The sequence below is a fragment of the Peromyscus leucopus genome, unplaced genomic scaffold (assembly GCF_004664715.2).
Source record: "Peromyscus leucopus breed LL Stock unplaced genomic scaffold, UCI_PerLeu_2.1 scaffold_268, whole genome shotgun sequence".
NCBI lineage: Eukaryota > Metazoa > Chordata > Mammalia > Rodentia > Cricetidae > Peromyscus > Peromyscus leucopus.
The window spans coordinates 23,731-46,594 of NW_023505143.1; the positions used below are offsets into that span (position 1 = coordinate 23,731).

The 22,864-nt window shown below is 38.5% G+C and overlaps 1 protein-coding gene across 1 annotated transcript; it reads right to left on the bottom strand.

The window, feature by feature from the left end:
- Window positions 1–616: 616 nt before the first annotated feature.
- On the bottom strand, window positions 617–18,587 carry LOC114694752 (transmembrane protein 106B-like). Its single transcript, XM_028871800.1, is given in 8 exon segments — window positions 617–1,015; window positions 1,858–1,877; window positions 1,879–1,912; window positions 2,846–2,895; window positions 3,133–3,273; window positions 13,016–13,175; window positions 17,344–17,404; window positions 18,509–18,587. Coding segments are annotated over 8 exon segments (684 nt in total). The 3' UTR covers window positions 617–876.
- Between the last annotated feature and the right edge of the window lie 4,277 nt (window positions 18,588–22,864).

Below are 22,864 nucleotides of genomic sequence, written 5' to 3' on the forward strand. Positions count from 1 at the left end.
TCAGACCCAACAAGTAGCTGGAATCTACTGATATTTATAGATTTCTGAATGTCATTGTCCTCCTTTATTCTTTATGAACAACTTGCTTTACTTCTTAATCAGTACCATTTCATTTGACCTGTATCAAAGCTGTATAAAAACCATGCAGTTTATTTACAATATTGTACACAAAAAAGGAGTGTGTTTGAGGACCACACAGAAAGTTCACAAAGCTATATACATGAAGCACATACTGAGAGGCTCTTAAAAAGTGTAGATCAGAATTGTGTAGACTGTTATGGTTGGTAAATATTATACAACCATTAGCTAGAAATAAGACAAAACATGCAAATGAGTAGAATTTTCAACAAATCAAAGGCTAAAAACATTTAGCTAGTAGCTAAGTTATCATATAGTCGAAAGACTACCATCATATAAGAATGGGAATTTATAAAACAGGTTAGATTTTAAAAGTCTTCCATGAATAATAGACTTTCAGTAATTTCATATAAAAATCTTCAGAATTATTTTTCAAATTACGTTCATGACTGAACTATATTATCAATAGAGCTACAGATTAAGTCTATGACTTTTATGTAATTCTTTATTGTATTTAGAGGAAGTCTCCGTTTTTTTCACCTTGGGAACAAAGATGAGAAGAAAGCCAATCAGTTAACTTACAATCAAGTAAAAGCTCTTGGTACTAGCAAATCCTCAACACAGAACCAGAGTCCAGTAACTGCTTAAGGAGCAGCTTCTGTCGGCTCAGCCCTCAGTGTCCTAGTTTCAACTTTAGACATGCCCAATTCAAGATGTCCTTCTAGGCAGTGCCTCCTCACTGACAGTTCTGGAAACACCTCAGGGGTGTCCTCTGCTCTATCACATCTCCTTCAGAGTTCACTGTTGTGGCTGAAGTACATTGAGATACTCAGACTGGGCCAACTGGTAAGTGGTGTTCCTTCCGCAGTCGACATACTGGTACCTCTCCTGAGATATCTGCTCAGAGTGTCCAAAGTATGTCGTTGTTACAGTTACCCTAGAAATGAAATCAATGGAAAGAATATTCAAGGTATATTTAAAAATTTTACCAAGGGGATTTATGAGGTTAAAATCAGCCTAATATGAATTTAAATCTCATAAATTAATGTCCTAAAATTACTTATTGAGAATTATAATGATCAGTTATTGATTATTTGGATTGGTATTAATGATAACAATATTATAGACATGGGACTCCTAGGGAATATTTCTTTATCAGATCCAAAAATGCTAATTGAGAAAAACCTATCCAATTATCTGCTTAAATAATACATATAAATAAACATATAAAATTCATATATATTTCTTTATAATTATGTAAAACACTTATAAAATATATAATTATACAATATATCTTAAATATAATTAAAATAGTTATTTTGACTGAAAAATAGTTTATTACATGCTTAAAAGAATCACATGGTTCCTTTATCATAGGATGGAAATGGAAAATTAAATGTCAACCAATGGACAAAATATCAAATACAACCAATAATATTTTATGTACATAAATAACACACAATTTATAAACCCAAAGCATAATTTCTCCTTGCTGCTGTAAGTTTACTTATCAAGCAGAAAGGAACAGCTAGCTGTTGGCCCATCCTCTCAGTGCTAACCCTGCCATTTTCCTGAGCTCCCACAATGCCTGGAGGCTTTTAATTGTGTCTCTGAGCAACCATACTCTAGCTAGCGAAGTGAGAAAACCTTTCCATTTACACAGCACTCTTGTAAGACTGAGGGCCCAACTGAGATGGCTTTCATGGGGATGCATGGCCTACAGGACTTTATAAACTCAGTCTTAGCAAGAGCTATTTTTCCAAACAAAGCCATACTTACTGCATCATGAGTACTATGTTTGTGTACTTTGATGGAGATCAGTGTACAGAAATCGCTGTTAAAGAAATTAAAATAGGAAGAGCAATGTTACTATATTATTAGCCAAAAATTCCATTAAACCTAACAGACACTGAATACTGATTTTTGTTTTGTTTGTTTTTGTTTTCCCCTTTGAGATGGAGTATTCATATGCTGTGTAGGCTGACCTCAATAATCTTCCCCACCTCAGCCTTCTTAATGGCTGGGACTGTGGCCCCCGTAACTGTGCCTGGGGAGACACTATTCAGAATCTATGAGAAGTGCTGGGAGACGGCTCAGTGGGTAAAAGGCTTGCTCTGTGAGCGTGAGGACCTGAGTCTGGTACTCAGCACTCAGGCTGGAAGCCAGGCATGGCAGGATGCACTTGGAAGCCCAGTCCTGCAGGCTGGGTACAGGATACTAGGGCCTTGCTGATCATCCAGCATCACGAAAGAAACAAGCTCTAGGTCTTCAGTCACAGACCCCCATCTTAGAGAAAATGGTAGAGACAGATAATGAAAAACACTCAACTTCAACCCTGACCTCCACAAATGCATGCATGAGTGTGTTCACCCTTACACATGCAACACACACACACACACACACACACACACACACACACACACACACACTAAAAAAGTCATCAGAACTACAAATCCATAAGAGTATTATTATGGATTAGAAATCTCAGTATGCCATTACTATACTGTAACTAAATGGTAACTAAAAGTAAGTGATGTACATATACATATATAATAGATGTATATATATAATAGATGTGTATATATATATACAATTCTGGAAATAAAGATGAATATTATGGATATGCATATATACATGTTATTTATACTGTAGAGTGCAAAGAAGAAAAGCATGTTTAGAGAACAGAGCAAACACTGAAAAATGTGGCCATTTTAACTGATGAGGTTATTAAGAAAAAAAGGTAAAGTTACTAAAAATCAACACTTACTACATGTAACTCATTTCCTCAGCAATAACTGTGGGTACTGTATAATCAATCTGAAAGCAAACACAAGAAAACAGCAAGGAAAACATATCACTGGAGGATAGGATCCAAACACTAAAAATAATAAAAACTTTTCAAGAGTTAGACATCTTTTCTTTGATGAACTTGGTTTGAACTTCTACGGGACACATGTCCAAGTCTTTGAGGACACCCCCCACCTCGTTCCATTTTACAGCACACAGGGTTAAGAACCACTGAACTCTCTCAGAATGTCCCTGCCTGAGGCTTACCTGCTTCATATCAAGTGGGCCAATGTTAGTTATGTTGTTTAAGCGTGCCTTTCCAATAACCGTTTTTGAAAACTGAACTTGAGCAGTGATGTTTTCAACTTCAACAGAGTAATAGTTATTGTTTGTTATATTTAGTGTGTTCTGTAAAAAAAGGAGGCAGAAAATACACATTATCTTTAAATAGGCACACAAATGTGAACTCAAAACTATAAATCAAATAACTTCAGTTGTGACTACACCTCATTTAGTAGGAAAAGAAAAATATTAACAAAATGTCAAAGAACATTTACAGAGATCTACTATGTGTATAAGAAACAAAATTCAAATTTTAATAATCAGACCCAGAAAACATATTACATAAAAATATGGAAAAGTCAATGTTAGAACATGACAGGAGCCACCCTTGACATACATGCTACCATATTTGGGCTTCTCTCCTCCTTTTTTTTTTTTTTGATCTAGGCCTTGCTTAAGTCTCCAAAGCACCAGAACCTCTTCTCACAAATACCAGAACCTCTTCTCAGAAATCAGGTGACCGCGCTGCAGTTAGGCAGTTAGGCCAAGAATAGATAGATAATGCCCATAGCAACATTCCCTGCTGGCTGAACAACCCATGATTAAAGTCCCCTCTCTGCTTGCACCCCCTTTGCCCCGCCTATATATGCCTTAAGAGGAAAATAAAATTTTGGAGCTTGATCTGACATCCTGTCTTGCTCTCATTCTTTGTGTCTCTTGTCCTCTTATTCTCTGGCCCTCCCTTCAGGTCCCCGTCGAAGACCCTGATGGCCACGGCAAGAACATTTATTTTAGAGTTTTAGCAAAAGTTGGACTAAACATAATTTTTAAGTTTCATTTAAATGTTTATGTATTGTGTGTGTGTGTGTGTGTGTGTGTGTGTGTGTGTGTGTCTAACGACTACATAGTCGGCTTAAAAACAAAACAAAAAACCAACCAAACAAAAAAAAACCCCACAGTTTTGAAAGGAAAAACAACTGTTTTCAGATAGGACCTCATGCAGTCCTGCAGACTTTGAACTCACTTAATTTCTCCTATCTCCAGCTCTGCAGTACACTCCTATTACAGGCATTTACCAAGTCTGGTTTTGTGTGGCGAGAGAGGCTACATCAGATCTTTGTGCACAACAGGCAAGAACACTTCCAAAAGAGTGGCATTATCAGCCTGTTTAAATCAAAATGGCATTTTAACTTACATGCCTGTAGATTTATATCGGATTAAACGCAGAGAAAAAAGGCTAGATTCACGTTTGCAGCTCCAAATAGGCCTTCGAACTTGCAACCTTCTGTAGCAACCCTCCAGGGGTATAACCACAACATGCATATGCTACATACGGCCAAGTTTTAGTTTACATGTTTTAAATTCGCAAATATTACATCAAAATTACTAAGGGAAAAATAGTCAATGAAAAAGTCCTTCATGCAGGAAAATGTAGTGTGATCTCAGCTGAAATATTCATGAGCACATGTGGTGTGGACCGTATGGCAATCATTGCTGCTTGACAAAGTTCCAGCATTTCAACATTGCGGACCACACTTCTCCAGCACCTTTTTACTTTCATTTTTAATGATTCTCACTATTAATGCCTTTCCCTTTGGGAAATTTTGTGCGGGCTTTAGCAAAGGATAAAAATGTGTACAACAATAGCCTCTATAAACAAAATAATTCTTTGGAAAAAAATTCCTGCCACTGTGGACCCAGGAATTCCATTGTGCCTTCCTAATTACCAAGAACAAGAAAGTTAGAGATTTACTAGATACACCTGATCCCAAAGATGAACAACTTACAATTCAGATCCAGAGCCTGAGGCCATTAATGGCAAGAGTTCAGTTAACAAATGTAGAGAAATCAGAATAATACTGTGTAATGGGAAAAGAGTAAGACATCAGGACCTTCCCTTTGGGGAGTGTGTGAGGGGAACAAGCCCATATAGTAAGACAGAAATTATAGTATAGTGTCTCCTCCCCAGAAGTTCTTTTTCCCAGGCCAGGCATTTGGATAAGGGTCTGCATTCCCTCTGGGGCTTGAGGAATGTTCCTGCCTGCTAAAGCAGTCATTCTCCTTATCTCTGGCAAGAGAAATTTAAGGTCCTTGCATTAACATGACTAGTGCCTATTGTCAAGGTCAAGGTTAGCTTCCTGGTGGATCTCAAGCATCATCCCAGCTTACATGCCCCTTTTCTCCCATTTAATCCTAAGTACAATAAAAGGTGTAGTATTTTTTTCAATTAAACACTGCTGACAGTCATGATTCACCCACAGATAGTCTCTTCTTCATTCCCTCCCCCTAACCACATCCTCTTTGGGACCCGAACCTCCTGCCAAAGCAAGTCTGCAGCACACATGTTTGTCTTGCACATATTAACATGTGAGACTGCTTGATTATGCATTTAAAGGTCTGTATGTAGGATGATGTATATACTTTGCTAGCAGTCGAATGTATAATTTGTTGAGAGTTAAGTCTTCACAGTAGAGTCAAAATCATTATGTACTACACAAGTTTTCAAGTCTAGTAATAAGCATTTAAGTGTTTCATTAGTGCAGTACCACTGACTGGTACATACTGCCTTTCAGCCACTGTTCCTGGCTGACAATTCCCAGTTCATTTACATTAGATTATGTTTATTGTCCAACTGCAGTTGGCTATCCTTCAATCACGCTGATGTAGCTGAAAAAGCTGAAAAAGAGCACAGGCCATCTCTATACAAATAAAACATGTGCTGGGAGTATGGCACATCCCAATTCCATGGGGACAGAAGCCACTGTCTCTGCCTTTACTCTGTCTTGTCATCTGTCTATTATAAGACAAATTGCTAAACAGTCTTAAAAATGAAATAACCAGAGCCAGGTATTGGGGTGAATGCTGAAAGATCAGAGAAACAGAACAAGTCACATCCAACTTCACCTTGCCAATTCCTTAGCTGATCTTGTTTCCTCAGACTGAAAGTCTCTGTGTCCTCATCCGAATAGATCTCACCTGAACTGCTGCTAAAAGCCTAAAAACTTAAGCCAAAAGCTTCTAATTCCTGGTCCTCATGCCTTATATACCTTTCTGCTTCCTGCCATAACTTCCTGGGGCTAAAGGCATGTGTCTTTCCCAAGCAAGACATGAGATCTCAAGTGTTGGGATTAAAGGTGTGTGTAACCTTGCCTGGCTGTTTCCAGTGTAGCTTTGAACTCACAGAGATCCAGATAGATCTCTGCCTCCAGAATGCTAGGATTAAAGGCACGTGCTACTACTGCCTAAACTATGTTGAATATAGTGGCTGTTCTGTTCTATGACCCCAGATAAGTTTATTGGGGTGCACAATATATCAACTACAGTCTATGGACCTGTAGCCCTTAAAATATCCTCTGTTAATGAGCCAATAAATGCAAGTATATTGATCCCTTGAGTTCTATGAGTTGTTTGTTCAGACAAATTAACCAAACCTAAAACACAGGTTATGAGACTCTCAACTGATAGTCGACCAGAAGTTTCAGGGTCTGAGCCTGAAACTGGCACCTGAAGTGGAGAGCAGGCTGCTGGGGCTGAGTCTCTAACCCTGAGTTCTGACAGCCACCTACAGTTGGCCAGTGTCAGAGGTGAGGCAAGTGAGAGGGCACTACGCTAGTTTCTTCAGCAAAACTGCCTGCCTGATGCTGAAGAGAAATCCTGTAAGTTGGGATCAGAGATCATGGGAGAGCCCATAAAATGGGGCTGCCCACACTTAAGGAGGGTATTTCCACCTTAACCTAATGTAGACGTTCCCTCTCAGCAATACCCAGAAGCTTGTCTACTATATGTTTCTAGATTCTGTCGAGTTGACAGTCAATACTAACACTCACAAGTACGAATGCACACCCCTCATTCGAAGGGGAAGGAATAATACAACTCTGATACCGTGAAAGGACCTTCAGCTTATGACCTATAACCTCATCAATCAGTCTTTTACTTCAGTGTCCTCGAGTGAAGCCTAATGTTCAACTCAACAGAAATTCTATTTCTGACCTAAAGTTCAGTTTTCTTTAATTTGATTATGAGGAAACATCTACATCTGTGCTGTTCTTTGCATAATTATTTAAAATACAGTAAGACACTCTCATTTAAATATGCTGGTATTTAAAAGGAAATTACATACTCAAGAGAACTCTTTCAAACAGACCACAGCATACACTGGGCTTGAGCCATAAATAACTGATGGCCCAGGTGATTATATTGTTCCCTTTCCAATGCAGTGGTTAGCAAACCATGCTTTTCTTAGCCAAATGCTATTGTATAAATGTATAAATTAATATAAGACCTCCTGTGAAGTTTTTAAAGTCGTGTGGCTGTATAATGCTTTTTCAAAATTATATTTGTAGTAAACCAATAGGCCATTTTCACATGTTCTAACTTAAAGCAATCAGGTCATCACTTCAACTTCATTTTAAACAGAATTAAATAAAGGTTTATTAAACATGGCAGAATTTTTATTTCAGAAATGGTTAGAAAGCAAAGATATTATATTCATAACACCTACTGAATCGACTGTTAATATCTTGGTAAGAACTACCTGGAGTCAAATGTTGAAAAGTAAATTGGCTATTTTTTTTTCTTTGCCAGAAATTGTTTATTTGATCTTCCTATAAAAGAGATCTTCAAATGTTAAATGATTCTCAATATATTCAAATGCCATGGGATTATTACTTAAAATTATAGGCAGAAACAAAAATGGTAGTAGGATCAACAAAGCAAATTCACACCAACCAGAACGGGTGAGTGACCCATCTCACAGTGGACCTGAACCACCTTCCCTGCATTCTGTCAACCACAACCTTCCCGAGGCCAACACTATCCTAGTTCATCCCTGGCCCTGCAGAGGCTGGGCCCCAACCCCAATCCCAGCTGGCTTCCACCACTGAGGCACAGAGGACACCAGCCAGAACAGGCCCAGGCCACACAAGCCAGAATGGAACTCCAGTAGACTCCATAGGTTCAGACTCAGTCCACACCAGGTAGAAGAACAGATGCCATAGGCCTACATACAGTCCACACCATCTGAAAGAAGAGCCCCAGCAACTATACTGGGGGCCAGGCTGGTCTTAGGTAGCCCAGAAGAAGACTCAGGCTTTACTGGAGGCCAGGTCAGATCTAGAGACCCAAGAAGACTATGATCAGGAGAGCCAAGACCCCCCAAAACTCCAGCAGAGACACCCTACTGGACCTGAAGACTCATCAATCACCAGAACTCTTGGCCACTTAGGTAAGAAGACCAGAAAGGAAACAGAAACCAAGGAACAAACACCCATCCAACAAAGACAAACACAGGAACCAACACCTAGACCTATAATCACCCCAAATCTAGATGCCTAAATGCCAGTATAAGAACACAATTAACAGAAAGGACGTTTCCACCAGAACCCAACTATCCTAAGACAGCTAGACCTTAACATTCCAATACAGCTGAAACACAAGGAAACAACCTTAAAAATAACTTTATGAAGATGATAGAAGTCCTTAAAAAGAAAATGAAAAAAAAAAAAACCTTTAAAGAAACGGAGGAAAAGATAAGCAAAAAATTGGAGGAAATCAATAAATCTCTTATTAAAGAATGACAAGAAAACCAAGAGAAAAAAAAAACTGTTCAAGACCTGAAATAGAAATAGAAGCATAAAAAAAAAAAAAAAAAAAAAAAAAAACAAAACAAAAAAAAAAAAAAAAAAAAAAAACCACAACTGAGGGAGTTCTGGAAATGGAAAATCTAGGTAATGGAACAGGAACTACAGAAACAAGCATCACCAACAGAATACAAGAGATGGAAGAATCTCAGGCACTGAAGATACAATAGAGGAAATAGATTCATCAATCAAAGGAAATGTAATATCTAATATATTCCTAACTCAAAACATCCAGGAAATCTGGGACACTAAAAAAAGACCAAAGAATAATAGGAATAGAGGAAGGAGAAGAAGAATCCCTGCTCAAAGGACCAAAATATATTCAACAAAATCATAGAAGAAAACTTCCCCAAACTAAAGAACACACCTACAAAGGCACAAGAAGCTTACAGAACACCAAGTAGACTGGACCAGGAAAAACATACCCTGGATACATAATAATAAAAACACTAAACATAGGAAAAAAAATGAAAGAATATCAAAAGCTGAAAAGGAAAAAGGGCAAAATAACATATAAAGGCAGACCAATCAGAATTACACATCTCAGTGGAGACTCTAAAGGCCAGAAGAGCCTAGATAGACCTCTTGCAGACTCTAAGAGATCATGGATGCCAGCCTGGACTACTACCCAGCAAAACTTTCAATCATCATAGATGAAGAAAACAAGATATTTCATGACAAAGTCAAATTTAATCAATAGCTATCCATAAATCCAGCTCTACAGAAGGTACTAGAAGGAAATTCCAACTCAAAGAAGTTTGCTATACCTACAAAAACACAGTCAACAGATAATCTCACACAAAAGAAACACACACACACACACACACACACACACAACCACCCACCACCACCACCAACCAACAACAACAACAACAACACAACAAAAACAACAACAAAACAGGAATTAACAGTCACTGGCCATTAATATCTCTTAGTATCAATTGACTCAAATTGCCAATAAAAAGATACAGGTTAACAGAATGGATATGAAAACAGGATCCATCTTTCTGCTGTATACAAGAAACACAAAGACAGACATTATCTCAGAGTAAAGGATTGGAAAAAGATTTTTTCCAATCAAATGAACCAAAGAAGCAAGCTGGTATAGCAATCTTGATATCTAACAAAATAGACTTCAAACTAGAATTAATTAAAAGAAATGAAGAAGGGCATTTCATATTCATCAAAAGAATAATTTACCAATTGATTTCTCAATTCTGAACATCTATGCTCCAAATACAAGGGCACCCACATTTATAAAGAAATATTAATAAAGCTAAAATCACAAACTGAACCCCACACTTTAATTGTGGAAAACTTCATCAGCCCACTCTCACCAAGAAACAGGTCATCTAGACAGGAACTAAGCAAAGAAATATCAGAACTAACAGATGTTATCATTTAAATGGACCTAACATATCTACATAATGCTTCACCTAAACACCAAAGAATATACCTTCTTCTCAGAACCTCATGGAACCTTCTCCAAAGTTCGATCGCATACTCAGTCACAAAACAAGTCTTAACAGATACACAAAGTTAGAATAACACCTTGTATCTTATCAGATCACCATGGATTAAAGTTGGGGTTCAACAAACTACAAAAAGCCTAAAAACTCATGGAAACTGAACAAATTTTAACTGAATTACCACTGCACCAAGGAAGAAATAAAGAAATTGAAGACTTTCTAGAATTTAATGAAAACAAATGTATAACATACCCCAAACTTATGGAAACAATGAAAGCAGTGCTAAGAGGAAAGTTCATAGTACTAAGTGCCTTCATAAGGATTTTCTAGAAATTTCATATAGCAACTTAACAGAAAACCTTAAAGCTCTAGAACAAAAAGAAGCAAACACACCCAATAGCAGTAGACAGCAGGAAATAATCAAATTGAGGGCTGAAATCAATAAAATAGAAACAAAGAGAACAATACAAAGAAACAATGAAACAAATAGTTGGTTCTTTGAGAAAATCAACAAGATAGATACCTTATCCAAATTACCAAAAAAAAAAAAAGGGGGACATAACAACAGACACTGAAGAAATCCAGATAATCATTATGTCATGTTTCAAAAACCTGTACTCCACAAAACTGGAAACTCTAAAAGAAATGACAAATTTCTTGATAGATCCATATACCAAAATTAAATCAAAATCAGATAAACAATTTAAACAGACCTATAACCCCCAAGGAAATAGAAGCAGGCATTAAAAGTCTCCCAACCAAGAAAAGACCAGGGCCAGATGGTTTCAGTGCAGAATTCTACCAGAGTCTCAAAGAGTTAATAACAGTACTCCCCTCAAATTGTTCCACACAATAGAACAGAAGGAAAATAATCAAACTCTTTTTATGAGGCCACAGTTACCCTGATACCAAACCACACAAAGACCCAACAAGAAAGAGAATTACAGACCAATCTCCCTCATGAACATTGATGCAAAAATACTCAATAAAATACTGGCAAACCAAATCCAAGAACACATCAAAAATATTATCCACCATGCTCAAGTGGGCTTCATCCCAGAGATGCAGGAATGGTTCAACATACAAAGACCTGTCATTGTAATCCACCATATAAACAAACTGAAAGGAAAAACAAAACACATGATCATCTTTCATTAGATGCTGAAAAAGGCTTTGACAAAAATCCAACACCCCTTCATGATAGAAGTCTTTCAGAGATCAGGGATACTAGAAACGTACCTAAATATAATAAAAGCAAGCTGACAGCCAACATAAAATTAAATGAGAGAGAAACTCAAAGCAATTCCACTAAAATCCAGAACAAGACATAGCTGTCTACTCTCTGTCTACTCTCTCAATATACTCAAAGTTCTAGCTAGAACAATATACAACAAAAAAAAGATCAAGGGGATAAAAATTTATAAAAGAAGATATTGCTATTTTTTACAGATGACATGATAGTATACATAAGTGATTCCAAAAATTCTACCAGGAAACTCCTACAGCTGATAAGCAACTTTAGTAATGTGGCTGGATACAAGATTAACTCCAAAAAAATCAGTTGTCCTCTTATATACAAATGATAAAAAGGCTGAGAAAGTAATCAGGGAAACAATACCCTTTCACAATAGCTACAGGCAATATAAAATATCTTGGTATAACTCTAACCAAGCAAGTGACATATCTGTATGACAAGAACTTCAAGTCTTTGAAGAAAGAAATTAGAGAACATCAGAAGATGGAAAGATCTCCCATGTTCGTGGATCTGTAGGAGACAACTTCCTGAATAAAACAGCTGTAGCACAGACACTGAGATTGACAATTAATAAACGGGACCTCCTGAAACTGAGGAGCTTCTGTAAGGCAAAGGACACTGTCAATAGGATAAAATGGCAGCCTACAGAATGGGAAAAAGATCTTCACCAATCCCATATCTGACAGAGGGCTGATCTTCAAAATACATAAAGAACTCAATAAACTAGACACCCAATTAAAAAATGGTGTAATGACCTAAACTGAGAATTCTCAACAAAGAAGTTCAAATGGCAGAGAAACACTTAAAGAAACGTTCATCATCCTTAGGTATCAGGGAAATGCAAATCAAAATGACTCTGAGATCCCATCATATACCTGTCAGAATGACTAAGATAAAAACCACAAATGACAGCTTATGCTGGAGAGACTATGGAGCAAGAGAAACACTCCTCCATTGCTGGTGAGAGTGCAAACTTGTATAGCCACTTTGGAAATCAATACAGTGGTTTCTTAGAAAATTGGAATCAATCTACCTCAGTGATACAACTATTGTGCATAACATAAGGGATACTCAATCATACCACAAATAAAGCCACTATTATTTGTAATAGCCAGAAACTGAAAACAACCTAGATGTTTATCATCTGAAGAAGGGTTAAAGAAAACATGGTACATTTACACAATGGAGTATTACTCAGTGGTTAAAACAATGACATCAGGAAATTTGAAGGTAAATAGATGGAAATAGAAAATAATCATCCTGAGTGAGGTTACCCAGACCCAGAAAGACAATCATGGTGTATACTCACTCACTCATAGATATTAACTGGAAGAGGGTGAGAGGCTGAGGTTGGATATGAAATTAATTAATTTAAAGAAAACCCAAAGCTGCATGGAAAACACAGCAACAAGGGGTCAGCAGCAAGCCTTCTCTGAGCAGAGTACATGGGTGGCTGTACAGCACCAACGATGGAGTCAAGGCCTGCAGCAAAAGTGGGTACTTACCGTGATATTTAAATATATGGTTCGCTTTTGAAAATCGTAACTGACATAGGCTGATTTTACACCAATATACTTCACGTCAATAGATCGCGGGAAAAGGAAAAACACAGCCAATCCAGACAGGAGCAGGCAGACAGACACAGATGCCATCACATACAGCTTTCTGGAAAAAAAAAAAAAAAAGAGAGTGCTTACATATATGCTCTCCAGAATTCATAGAGCAACATGAAAGGAAGCTATTTTCATTTGAATTCTTTTGCCACATCTCATTGCAGCAAGAAGACACGTTTAATTTTGCAAAATTTTCACTCTAAAACTATTAGCTAATGTTGGTACTTCTAAGAGTTAAAATAATCTCCTTAGAAGATGAACTGTCATTTTTAGAAAAAGAGATTTCAGCCTTATAATGAATTATTTACTGAACTGATTTTCAATCCAGGGTTTACATGAGAACAAGTTTAGGGCCCTTCACAAATACAGAATCAGAATCCAGGCCTCCATCTGGATTCATGGAAGCAGGGTTTGAACAGGAGTCTTACTACCTGACATGAATAAACCTGCAAAGCTTGTTGCTTTGATGTAAACACGTGGCTCCCTATCCTCACTATCTCCAGTCCTTTCAGACTCCCTCCCAAAGTACTCATGTACTTAGTTCTAAAAGTACTGTTTACAATTTTACAATTGATCGACTGAGCAGTGAAGATGTTATCCTGTTTTGTTTACCTAAGTGGAAATACTAGGCATGTACAAGAGAAAAAAGATAAATAACACGTGTCTTTTCTATCCATTTAACTCCTCTGACACGTGTATTTTCCTTCAGGGTTACACTCAAAACTATAGGTTCAGCTTTCTTGGGCACTTCACTATATAGTGCTCTACTAGGAACCAATTTCATTCTGAGTCCTATATGTCCTTCACCTTCCTTGTGACCCATCATCTTGTCTACTCTCTCCTCCCCCAAACTTCCTATGCCTCAATCAAGTTCACTGCATACACCTTATAACAGCTGTTAAAAACTTCCTAATGAATTTTCTAGATACTTTGGCTTCCTGAGAAACAGAAAAATGGCTTAATAGAAAGAACTAAAGCAAATGAACAAAATTTCACTAAAATGCTACCACTGAGTTCATGCTGCTGTGTGGAGCAAACCAGTCAATTCCTACTCATTCGTTGTGGAATTTTCTTCAGTCTTAGTAATAATGATCCACAAATAACCAATAAACTCATATTTGCCATGCCTACAATATATATATATATATTGTATATCCATAGGCACAAAACATCATAGGCACAAAAGAAATTAAAAAATCATTGTGATCACACATCTTAACTTGATTGGATTTCCTATACTTTATTAGATTTTATTTTCAATAACTTGTATATACACACACATACACACACACACACACATACACACACACAAACACACACACACACATGCACACACATTTATTTGCTTTGTGTTATTTGAGACAGGGTCTTACATAGCTCAGAGAGACATATCCCAGAGAGACCTTGAACTTGATAGATTCCTGAGGATAGCCTTGAACTTCTGACCTTCCTACTTATATTTCCTGGTACTGGACTACAGGTGTGTGTCATGATGCCTGGCTGCTCTTACTATATTTGACAAGTATCTTCAGTATAAATTTTTCAAAAGTGGAATTTCTGCACCAAAGACTGAAAATCCTTATGTAGTTTTGCCAGAAAATACAAAATGCTTATTCAACTAGTAAGACATGAGAATGCTTGTTTTCACTCAGTGTTGACAACAAAGCATGTTGACAAAATTCTGGGCTTTTGCCAATCTGATAAAAATGGTATCTCTGTGTACTAAATTTGCATTTCTTTAAGGAACAAGATGGAATGTATTTCCCTTCATTTAAAGGTCATTCATATTTCTCTTTTGTGAGGTACTTTCCACCACTTCTATTTTTATCCCTTTTGTGTAGCTGTCTTTTTTCTTTTCAAATTTTGATGTTCTGTACAGAAGGGGACCAGTCTTCTACATGATATGATTTGCAGACATTACTTCTTGGTTTATCATTTGTATTCTGATTTCTACTAAGGTTTTCTTTTCTTTTTTAAAAAATTTTTTTTATTTTTTGAGACAGGTTTTCTCTGTGTAGTTTTGGTGCCTGTCCTGGATCTTGCTCTGTACACCAGGCTGGCCTTGAACTCACAGAGATCCGACTGCCTCTACCTCCCACGTGCTGGGATTAAAGGCGTGCACCACCACTGCCTGGCAAGGTTTTATTTTCAAACCAGGGGAAGTTTATCTATACTAAGTCCAATGTGGTTTTTCATTACGAATGGATTGTAAATCATAGCTATTGAAAGGTTTTCCCACTCTGTGATTATAAGTTTGGACCAACTCTTTTTATTCAACAGCTTATTTAAAGCATCATGGCCAAGAAGTAGTTGGCCAATCTGACCTTCTATCCTTTATTCATTAACTAAGCCTCTTGCCCGAATGGCCAAAGGGCTTTTCTTCTTCTTTAATTCTCTAAAATCCATGATTTTAAGTAGAATATTTCTCAGGTTGAGAGTGTCTCTTTCTGGTACATACAATGAGACCTTCTTTTATTCTAGTCATATGTCCCTCAAGCAAACATTTAGTAATTAACCTCATACCTCTTATTTGCTTCTATGGGGTTGCATAGACATTATTTTCTCAAAGATTTTTATTATGTATGTGTGGTAGTTTGAATGTAATTGGCTCCCATAAGCTCATAGGGAGTGGCACTGTTATGACATGTGGCTTTGTTAGAGTAGGTGTGGTCCTGTTGGAGGAAGTGTGTCACTGTGGAGGCGGGCTTTGAGGTCTCATATATGATTAAGCCATACCCACTGTCTCAGACTACTTCCTGATGCCTGCAGGTCAAGATGTATCTCAGCTCCTGCTCCAGCACCATATCTACTTGCAGGCTAACATGTTGCACCATAATGATAATGGACTATACCTCTGAAAATGCAAGTCACCCCAATTAAATGTTTTTTTCTTTATAAGAGTTGTCGTGGTCATGGTGTCTCTTCACAGCAATTGAAACCCTAACTAAGACAGTATGTATGGTGGTTTGAATAAGAAGGCCTCATATATGCATATATTTGAATGTTTAATTATCAGGGAGTGGCACTACGAAGAAAGATTAAGAGGTGTGGCCTTGGAGTAGCTGTGGCCTTGTTGAAGGAAGCGTATCTCTTAGAGATGGGTTTTGAGGTTTCAAAAGCTTAAGCCAGGCCCATTATCTCTCTTTCTGCTGTCTATGGATCTGGATATAGAACTCTCAGCTAATTCTCAGCACCATGCCTGCCTGCTTGCTGCCATGCTCCCTGTTATGACAATGGACTAAACATCTGAAACTATAAACAAGCCTCAATTAAATGCTTTCTTTCATAAGAGTTACCATGGTCATGGTGCCTCTTCATAGCAACAGAACACTAAGACAGTCTGTATGTTTACATACGTCATGTTGATTTAATTTTTCTCACATTTTTCCAGGGTATCATATTTGCACTGTGTACTTCCAATTTTATAGAAAACGTATTTTTCTAGATATTTTAATGGATCTGTTGGTTCTCTTTTCACATCCTCCTATCAGCTTTTTCTGAACTTTTCAATGTCTGACTTAAGCTATTGTTATACCTTCTATTGTTAAATTTTACATATATTTAGAAGTTTCCATGTGCTTTTTTTGTGTTTCAATTTTCAGCATTTTGTTGAGTGCATGTTCTTCATGTTCCATATTGAATAATGGGATGGGCCAAGGTTGGCTTGGCCCACATGAGTACTCAGTCCCTTCTGACCTTCTCAAGGCCACTGTGGGTTTTCTGCAATCTCTGTTCTTCTCAATGTAACAAGTTATTCTCAAAAATACTTGCCAGCATTGCTGAGTGTAGGCGTGTTCTTTAGGGTGGAGCATTTGTTTTTCTACATCAGGACTCTTAGGATCGTTGGAGACTCCCTTGGCTTCTCTTCAAATGCCCACGTGTCTGCTAAGCATGCTCAGGTCTCTGTGCTCATTATGCTTTGGGCAGTCATTATCACTCTGGAGTCAGTGAAAACACAGAACTTCCTATGCCCCGATGAAAATGCAGCATACATTAGAACGCTTAATAAACAGGTTTCTGAAGAAATAGGTGCCATGAAGTTTTCACATCCATACCTTAGTCAGTAATTTTTTGTTTAAAGACACAGGGCATATGATGGTATAACTTAACTACTAGATACATTTTTTCTCAAATGTCTTAACTAAAGTAATTACTTATACAAAGTTTGAAAGTAAAAATATACAAACAACCACAAAAGCAGAAATCCTATAATCACTTACGTTCTTGGCCGTAACCGCTGATCACTATACGGGATCAATGCCACCAGTTGGTTTTCTTGCCCTAAAAGTGAAAGATGTACATTAAAAATTCATTAACAACAATAACTAAAAACACAGTGGTTGTCGAGCAAAATCTGCTTCAAAAGACCAGAATACTTCTCTCTTTATTTCTTAGGAAGCTGTTGTTTATATCTTCTAAAATTATCCAAAGGTTGTGTTATAGAGAAGATACATTTTTTCATAATGTCTAATTAACCAAAAGTTAATTATGTCTAAAGTATATAAATAATGAGGGCTCTGCTATTCTTTGATCCACTGGTTAAAAAAACAAAATTCAAAACAAAACTGAGAAGTCCTGGTTTTCAGGAGATCTGCACTGAGCCCAGCTTCCTTCAACTCCCTGTTTTCCATTCAGACCAACGGGACGGAGGGCGGAAGAAAACAATGCTGGATCCTCAACCATGCTATCGCTATTCTAAATCTCAAGCTTTCAGGATCTCACTGTTCTCATCACTAATTTCAAGTGATCCCTGAAGAGACAATTACACCATATTTCCTTAGTTCCACTCTCTAAAACCACAATTTCAAAACTCAACTCTCTTCAAACTCTCAGCATGGCCTCCTTTATCCTCATTCTTGGTCCACAATGTGGTACAGGGAGCGAATGTACCTAACAATGCACTTTCAAAGACTTTTCAGTTGTCCTAAAACAGAAGGAATAAGAGATAAGTTCATTTAACTCATAGCATCAAACAAAGAAAAGGAAGCAATGCTCCACACTCCTTTCCTGTATGCTGAGGAGAAAGCCATCAGACCACACTGCATTCTGCTTTTGGAACCAACCAACCAGACAGCAAAGTTTTCTCTTTCTTTACTCTCCTTCTTTCCACGGGCTTCTGTTATCCTGGCATCTTTCTAGACCCAAAATAGGTTCCTGTAAATAATTTAGAGTTTTCTCCCAGAATTTCATTGTGGAATATTTTGGTCCCTTAGGTCCAGTGGACATTTTTTCAAGTGCTATTTGCCATGCTGCTGGTGACTTAGAGAATTTGTCATAGGCCCAGCTCTTTTGCCTTTGGCTAAAGTCTGTAACAGCTAAATAATCCCTTCATTTCACAGACTCCTCTGCCTCAAGAGATTGAGTTAACAATATCTACTCACCTACCTGCTTCTACGGTCCTTCTTGAGAAGCTCCCAGTACCCCTTACAGGGTCATCTTTCATCTTATCATCTCTCAAGGACATTATTCCACTAGCTATCCCATCTCCTGTGTTACCTGTATGTCCTCTATGAACCACTTTTATCAGCATGTACACATCTGGCATTCACTCCACCTTAAAAGAGATCACTCTCCTGACCGTACAACCTCCCAGCTACCAACTCCTATTCTACAGCAAAAACTCACAAAGCCTATTTCTTTATATAAGATGTCACCCTACTGCCCCACTTTAGGCTATATCAAATCAATGAAAAATTGGTTTTGCTCTGACATTGTCTACACATGATGTTGCAACTACTCTGTTAAAAATCCCCAGTGGCCTCCACATCCTCAAACAATGGGAAGCCTCAGTCCCCACACAATTTCATCTGTCATGAGCATTAACAGTGGCTCTCTCTTCTCAGTGCATTTTCTCTACTTTCTTCTAGGACACCAAAGACAGAGATCTCTTGCTGTCTTAAGATGTTGCATTGTCCCAGAGCTCATGCTAAAGTCTCTTCTTTTTTCTTTATCCAAATTGCTAAGCAAAGTGTTCCTATCAAGTTCCATTTGAAGTTTCATCGTGTATCAATGACACCAGCTAAGATATGCTCTTCAGTTTCACTAACAGCCTATTAAAAACTCACTTTGATGTCAAACCCACCTCCCCCAAAATATCTGAAACTGAGCTTCTTGTCTCACTTCTGACATGCACACTCAAATTACTTTTATGCCTATTTTAATAAAACAGTTACTTCCTTCTTTAAATTGTTGAGTAGAAAAAAAAAACTTTGAGATGATCCTTTATTATCTACTTTCCTTAATCCACACCCAAACTACCAAAAAGCCTACTGGCTGTACCTCAAAAGCATGGCTAGACAGACAGAAATAGTATTCCTACCCTATCACACTGGTTATTAATTTCTTCAGCCACAATACTTCTTTCATTCTTAAGCAGCTACTGCGTCCAGAAAGATAAAACCACCATTCAGTAGCCTATGCAATAACCCCACTTAATGCAAGGCACTTTTCAGAGACTCTGGAATTTCTTATGCTGTCACTCTGTCCTTCCTTAGGGTCTCTCCAGGGTCACCTACTGACTTTTAACATGTAGAGAACATCACAATACACTATTTTTCTTTTCTATCAGTGCAACTCAAGTACCCTACAAATAAGAGGAGAGGACTATTTCCTTCTGTTCCCCATGACAAATCACAAGCTCATTTTTCCCTTACTTGGCTCTTCTTCATACACCATGGATTTCCTTTTAGAAATATCTAATTGGGACATAAAAATTTACTGTTTGGATAAGGAGTTTACTGAATCAGTAACTACTAACATCCCAAGATGGTAAAATGGCTGTGATATGGCTTCTAATGATGTCAAAAAGGATGAAAATCCTCAGTGCATGTTGGCTACTATAACAGACAAGCATGAAAAATACCAGGGGTGGGTGCTCAAGTCATGTCTATCACTGCTTCAGGAACATTACTAATCACTTGCTTTTGTGTCTTTTGTTGTCCGTTTTTTGAGACAGGGTTTCTCTGTGTAGTCTTGGTGCCTGTCCTGGATCTCACTCTGTAGACCAGGCTGGCCTTGAACTCACAGAGATCTTTTCCGCTTTGCCTCCCAGAGCTGGGATTAAAGGCGTGTGCCACACCGCCCAGCACTTTTGTGTTTTTTGACTAAACAAAATTGGTAAGTTTTAACTCTCAATCATTGAAAATAGGATTGCTTAAGACTCTAGGTTTTACATTACTTGAGCAAAGTCTGGAACCCTTTTTTAAGAGGACTATCCATGCAGTAACACATACCCCTAGAATTCTTCCTGTTCCTTGGCAAGTGGACAAGTGACGCTGTCTCTTCCAGTAAATTCCACATACGGAAACTGAGAGACATCTCCGTTTTTCCATCTTCATTCTGGACTTCGCTGCTAACAACCCGTTCCTCATGTTGTCTGTCGAGGTGACCCCATCATAACCATCTTCTTTATTTGAATGCAAAGGTAAATGAGAAAGAGACTTTCCATGTCTAATGAAAAACAAAAAATCTGACCGTAAATTCCAGGGGCAAAGTAATCTCATGGGATATTTACAGGGCTAGGTAAGTGCAAATTACTTGTAAGATTAAAATTATATTCAATCAAAATAATGTCTGACATGAGGAGCCACTTGCTAGGACCCAGAAGTACTTTTTAACAAAGTACTATGAAATTAAAGCCTGGGGATGAGAATAGGGTTCAACATGGTGAGTAACGTTAGCAAGATTACAGTGTAGACAGACTTTAGACCTCTTAGTGTTCTCAGAAGAGATGTGTGCTCTTAGGTTTTGTAGAAAAAAAAAACATGTTTTAACTAGAAATCAGTTAGCACTAAAGGTGGAACTGACTGTTGGCTTATTACAACAGGTATGCATATCACCAGCTAATTTCAAAGTGAAATTTCTCTCATTTTAAAATACTTCTTTGAGTTTCTAAACTTAGAATTCTTGCTTCAAACAACTGTAACAAATATTTACAACAAGAAAAAACCTCTCAATCAGAAGATTTTTTAAGCCATGAATAGTTTTCTGTAACAGTCTGGTAGTTAAAATTAGGAAGCAAATATTCAGAAATATTAAACATAATTTACTATACAATGTAGGACAATTGAGTATATTATCGTCAAATTTTTAGGTAACAGTTTAAATAACAGATGCTTACAATCCAGTAAGAATAATTAGTGCTAGCAGCCATACAGGAATAAGCCCTGCAGATAGGTCATGTAAACAATAAAGCCCTACAATTTCATGACGGAAAGGAACATGAAAAGTCAGATAACACACACATGCTGGTATTCTGAGAAAAAAATTAATAAAACAGGAAACAAATTTTTTAAATGGTGCAATTCCTATGGTTAATCATATATCATTTATCAGTTTCTAAATAGCATTAGGCAATCATTAGATACTACTTTTAAATTATTTTATTTAATAAATAAAACTAACACTAAATAAGTCAAGTCACCCCACAGAAGGAAATTTTGCTTTTCAAAACTATTCGTTGAATTCCTCTCACGTATAGACAGCAATATTAAATTAAAAAAACCTTGAGTAGTATACAAGAGTGAAAGGGTAAAAGTATGAATAAAAATACTTTCAAAAGTTCTATGTGCTCATTGTCTGGCCAAGCTCAAATATATTAATGACTGTGACTTCCAAACAAGCAGTATCTTAACTTGGCTCAATGCCTGCAAATTAGAGCCAAAGCAACGCTTGCCAGCCACAGGTGCACAGGGATGAATTTTAATCATCAATGTTCCCACACACTGTGACCTTGGAAGCTATGCAGAACATTGGGAACTTTTGGATGAGCTGGCCTCAGCGGTAGGCATGGGGTCTACCCTTTTAGCTCTCTTAGACAACAGGGGTCGAAACTGTGTCCACGGAAGGGAGCCCTAATGTCAAAAAGGCTGACGACTGAGCTAAATGGCTCTGGTCTTAGCCAGCTGTTGTATCCAGATCCACAACAATCTTGACACATTCTCCTGAAGGCAGGTTCGGGCACGCACCAGATTTAAGCAGTTTCTTGAATGCTAGGCTTCGTGTCTGGCCTCTCTTGAGTAGGTACTGACAAGTGTAACCAGTGTTATTTTGGAGACCAGTGTTATTTTGGAGACTTACTTGAGGTTTTTAAAAGGAGTGCAAGATCCCCTTCGCCTCCTCCCTGGCCTCAATGTTTACGTCGCGGTCTTGTGAACTCAACACGGTTCTCAGATGGTCTGGAAACAGGGGAGAAAGAAATACAGCAACTGCATCCAACTAAGATGTGTCACCAGACGCGGGGCCAGTTCGGAAGGGCTGGAGAGGGGAAAGGCGCCTTTTAAAGGGCGACACAGGCAAAACCCCTGGAAGATTATCAACCTCCGAGGCACCTTGCAGCCAGAACGGGACAACCCCAGAGCCCCTGGGCCGCCCCGCTCAAGGGCCCCGGCGCCGCCCCAGCCGAGCCCGGCGGGAGGCCAGGGCCCGCGGTGATAGCCCCCGCACTCGCGCGCCGCGGCCTCCCTACCACCAGGCCAGGGTCGCTCACCCGCACGCGGAGCGCAGCGCGGTCCCGGGATGCTCCGGCGCGGGCGGGCGGCGGCGCAGGACGGGTCACGCCGTCCCCGGTCCCGGTGCGGGGCGGAACGCCGGCCTGCGAGCGGCCGAGCGGGGCGGGGGATGGGCCGGGCAACAACCGCAGCAGCCGAGCGGGCGCCCGACGCCTGCGCGTGCGCCTGCGCAGTTCGCCCTGGAAGGCACGGTTGGGCCCCTGGACCGGCGCGACGCATGCGCCCTTTCGTC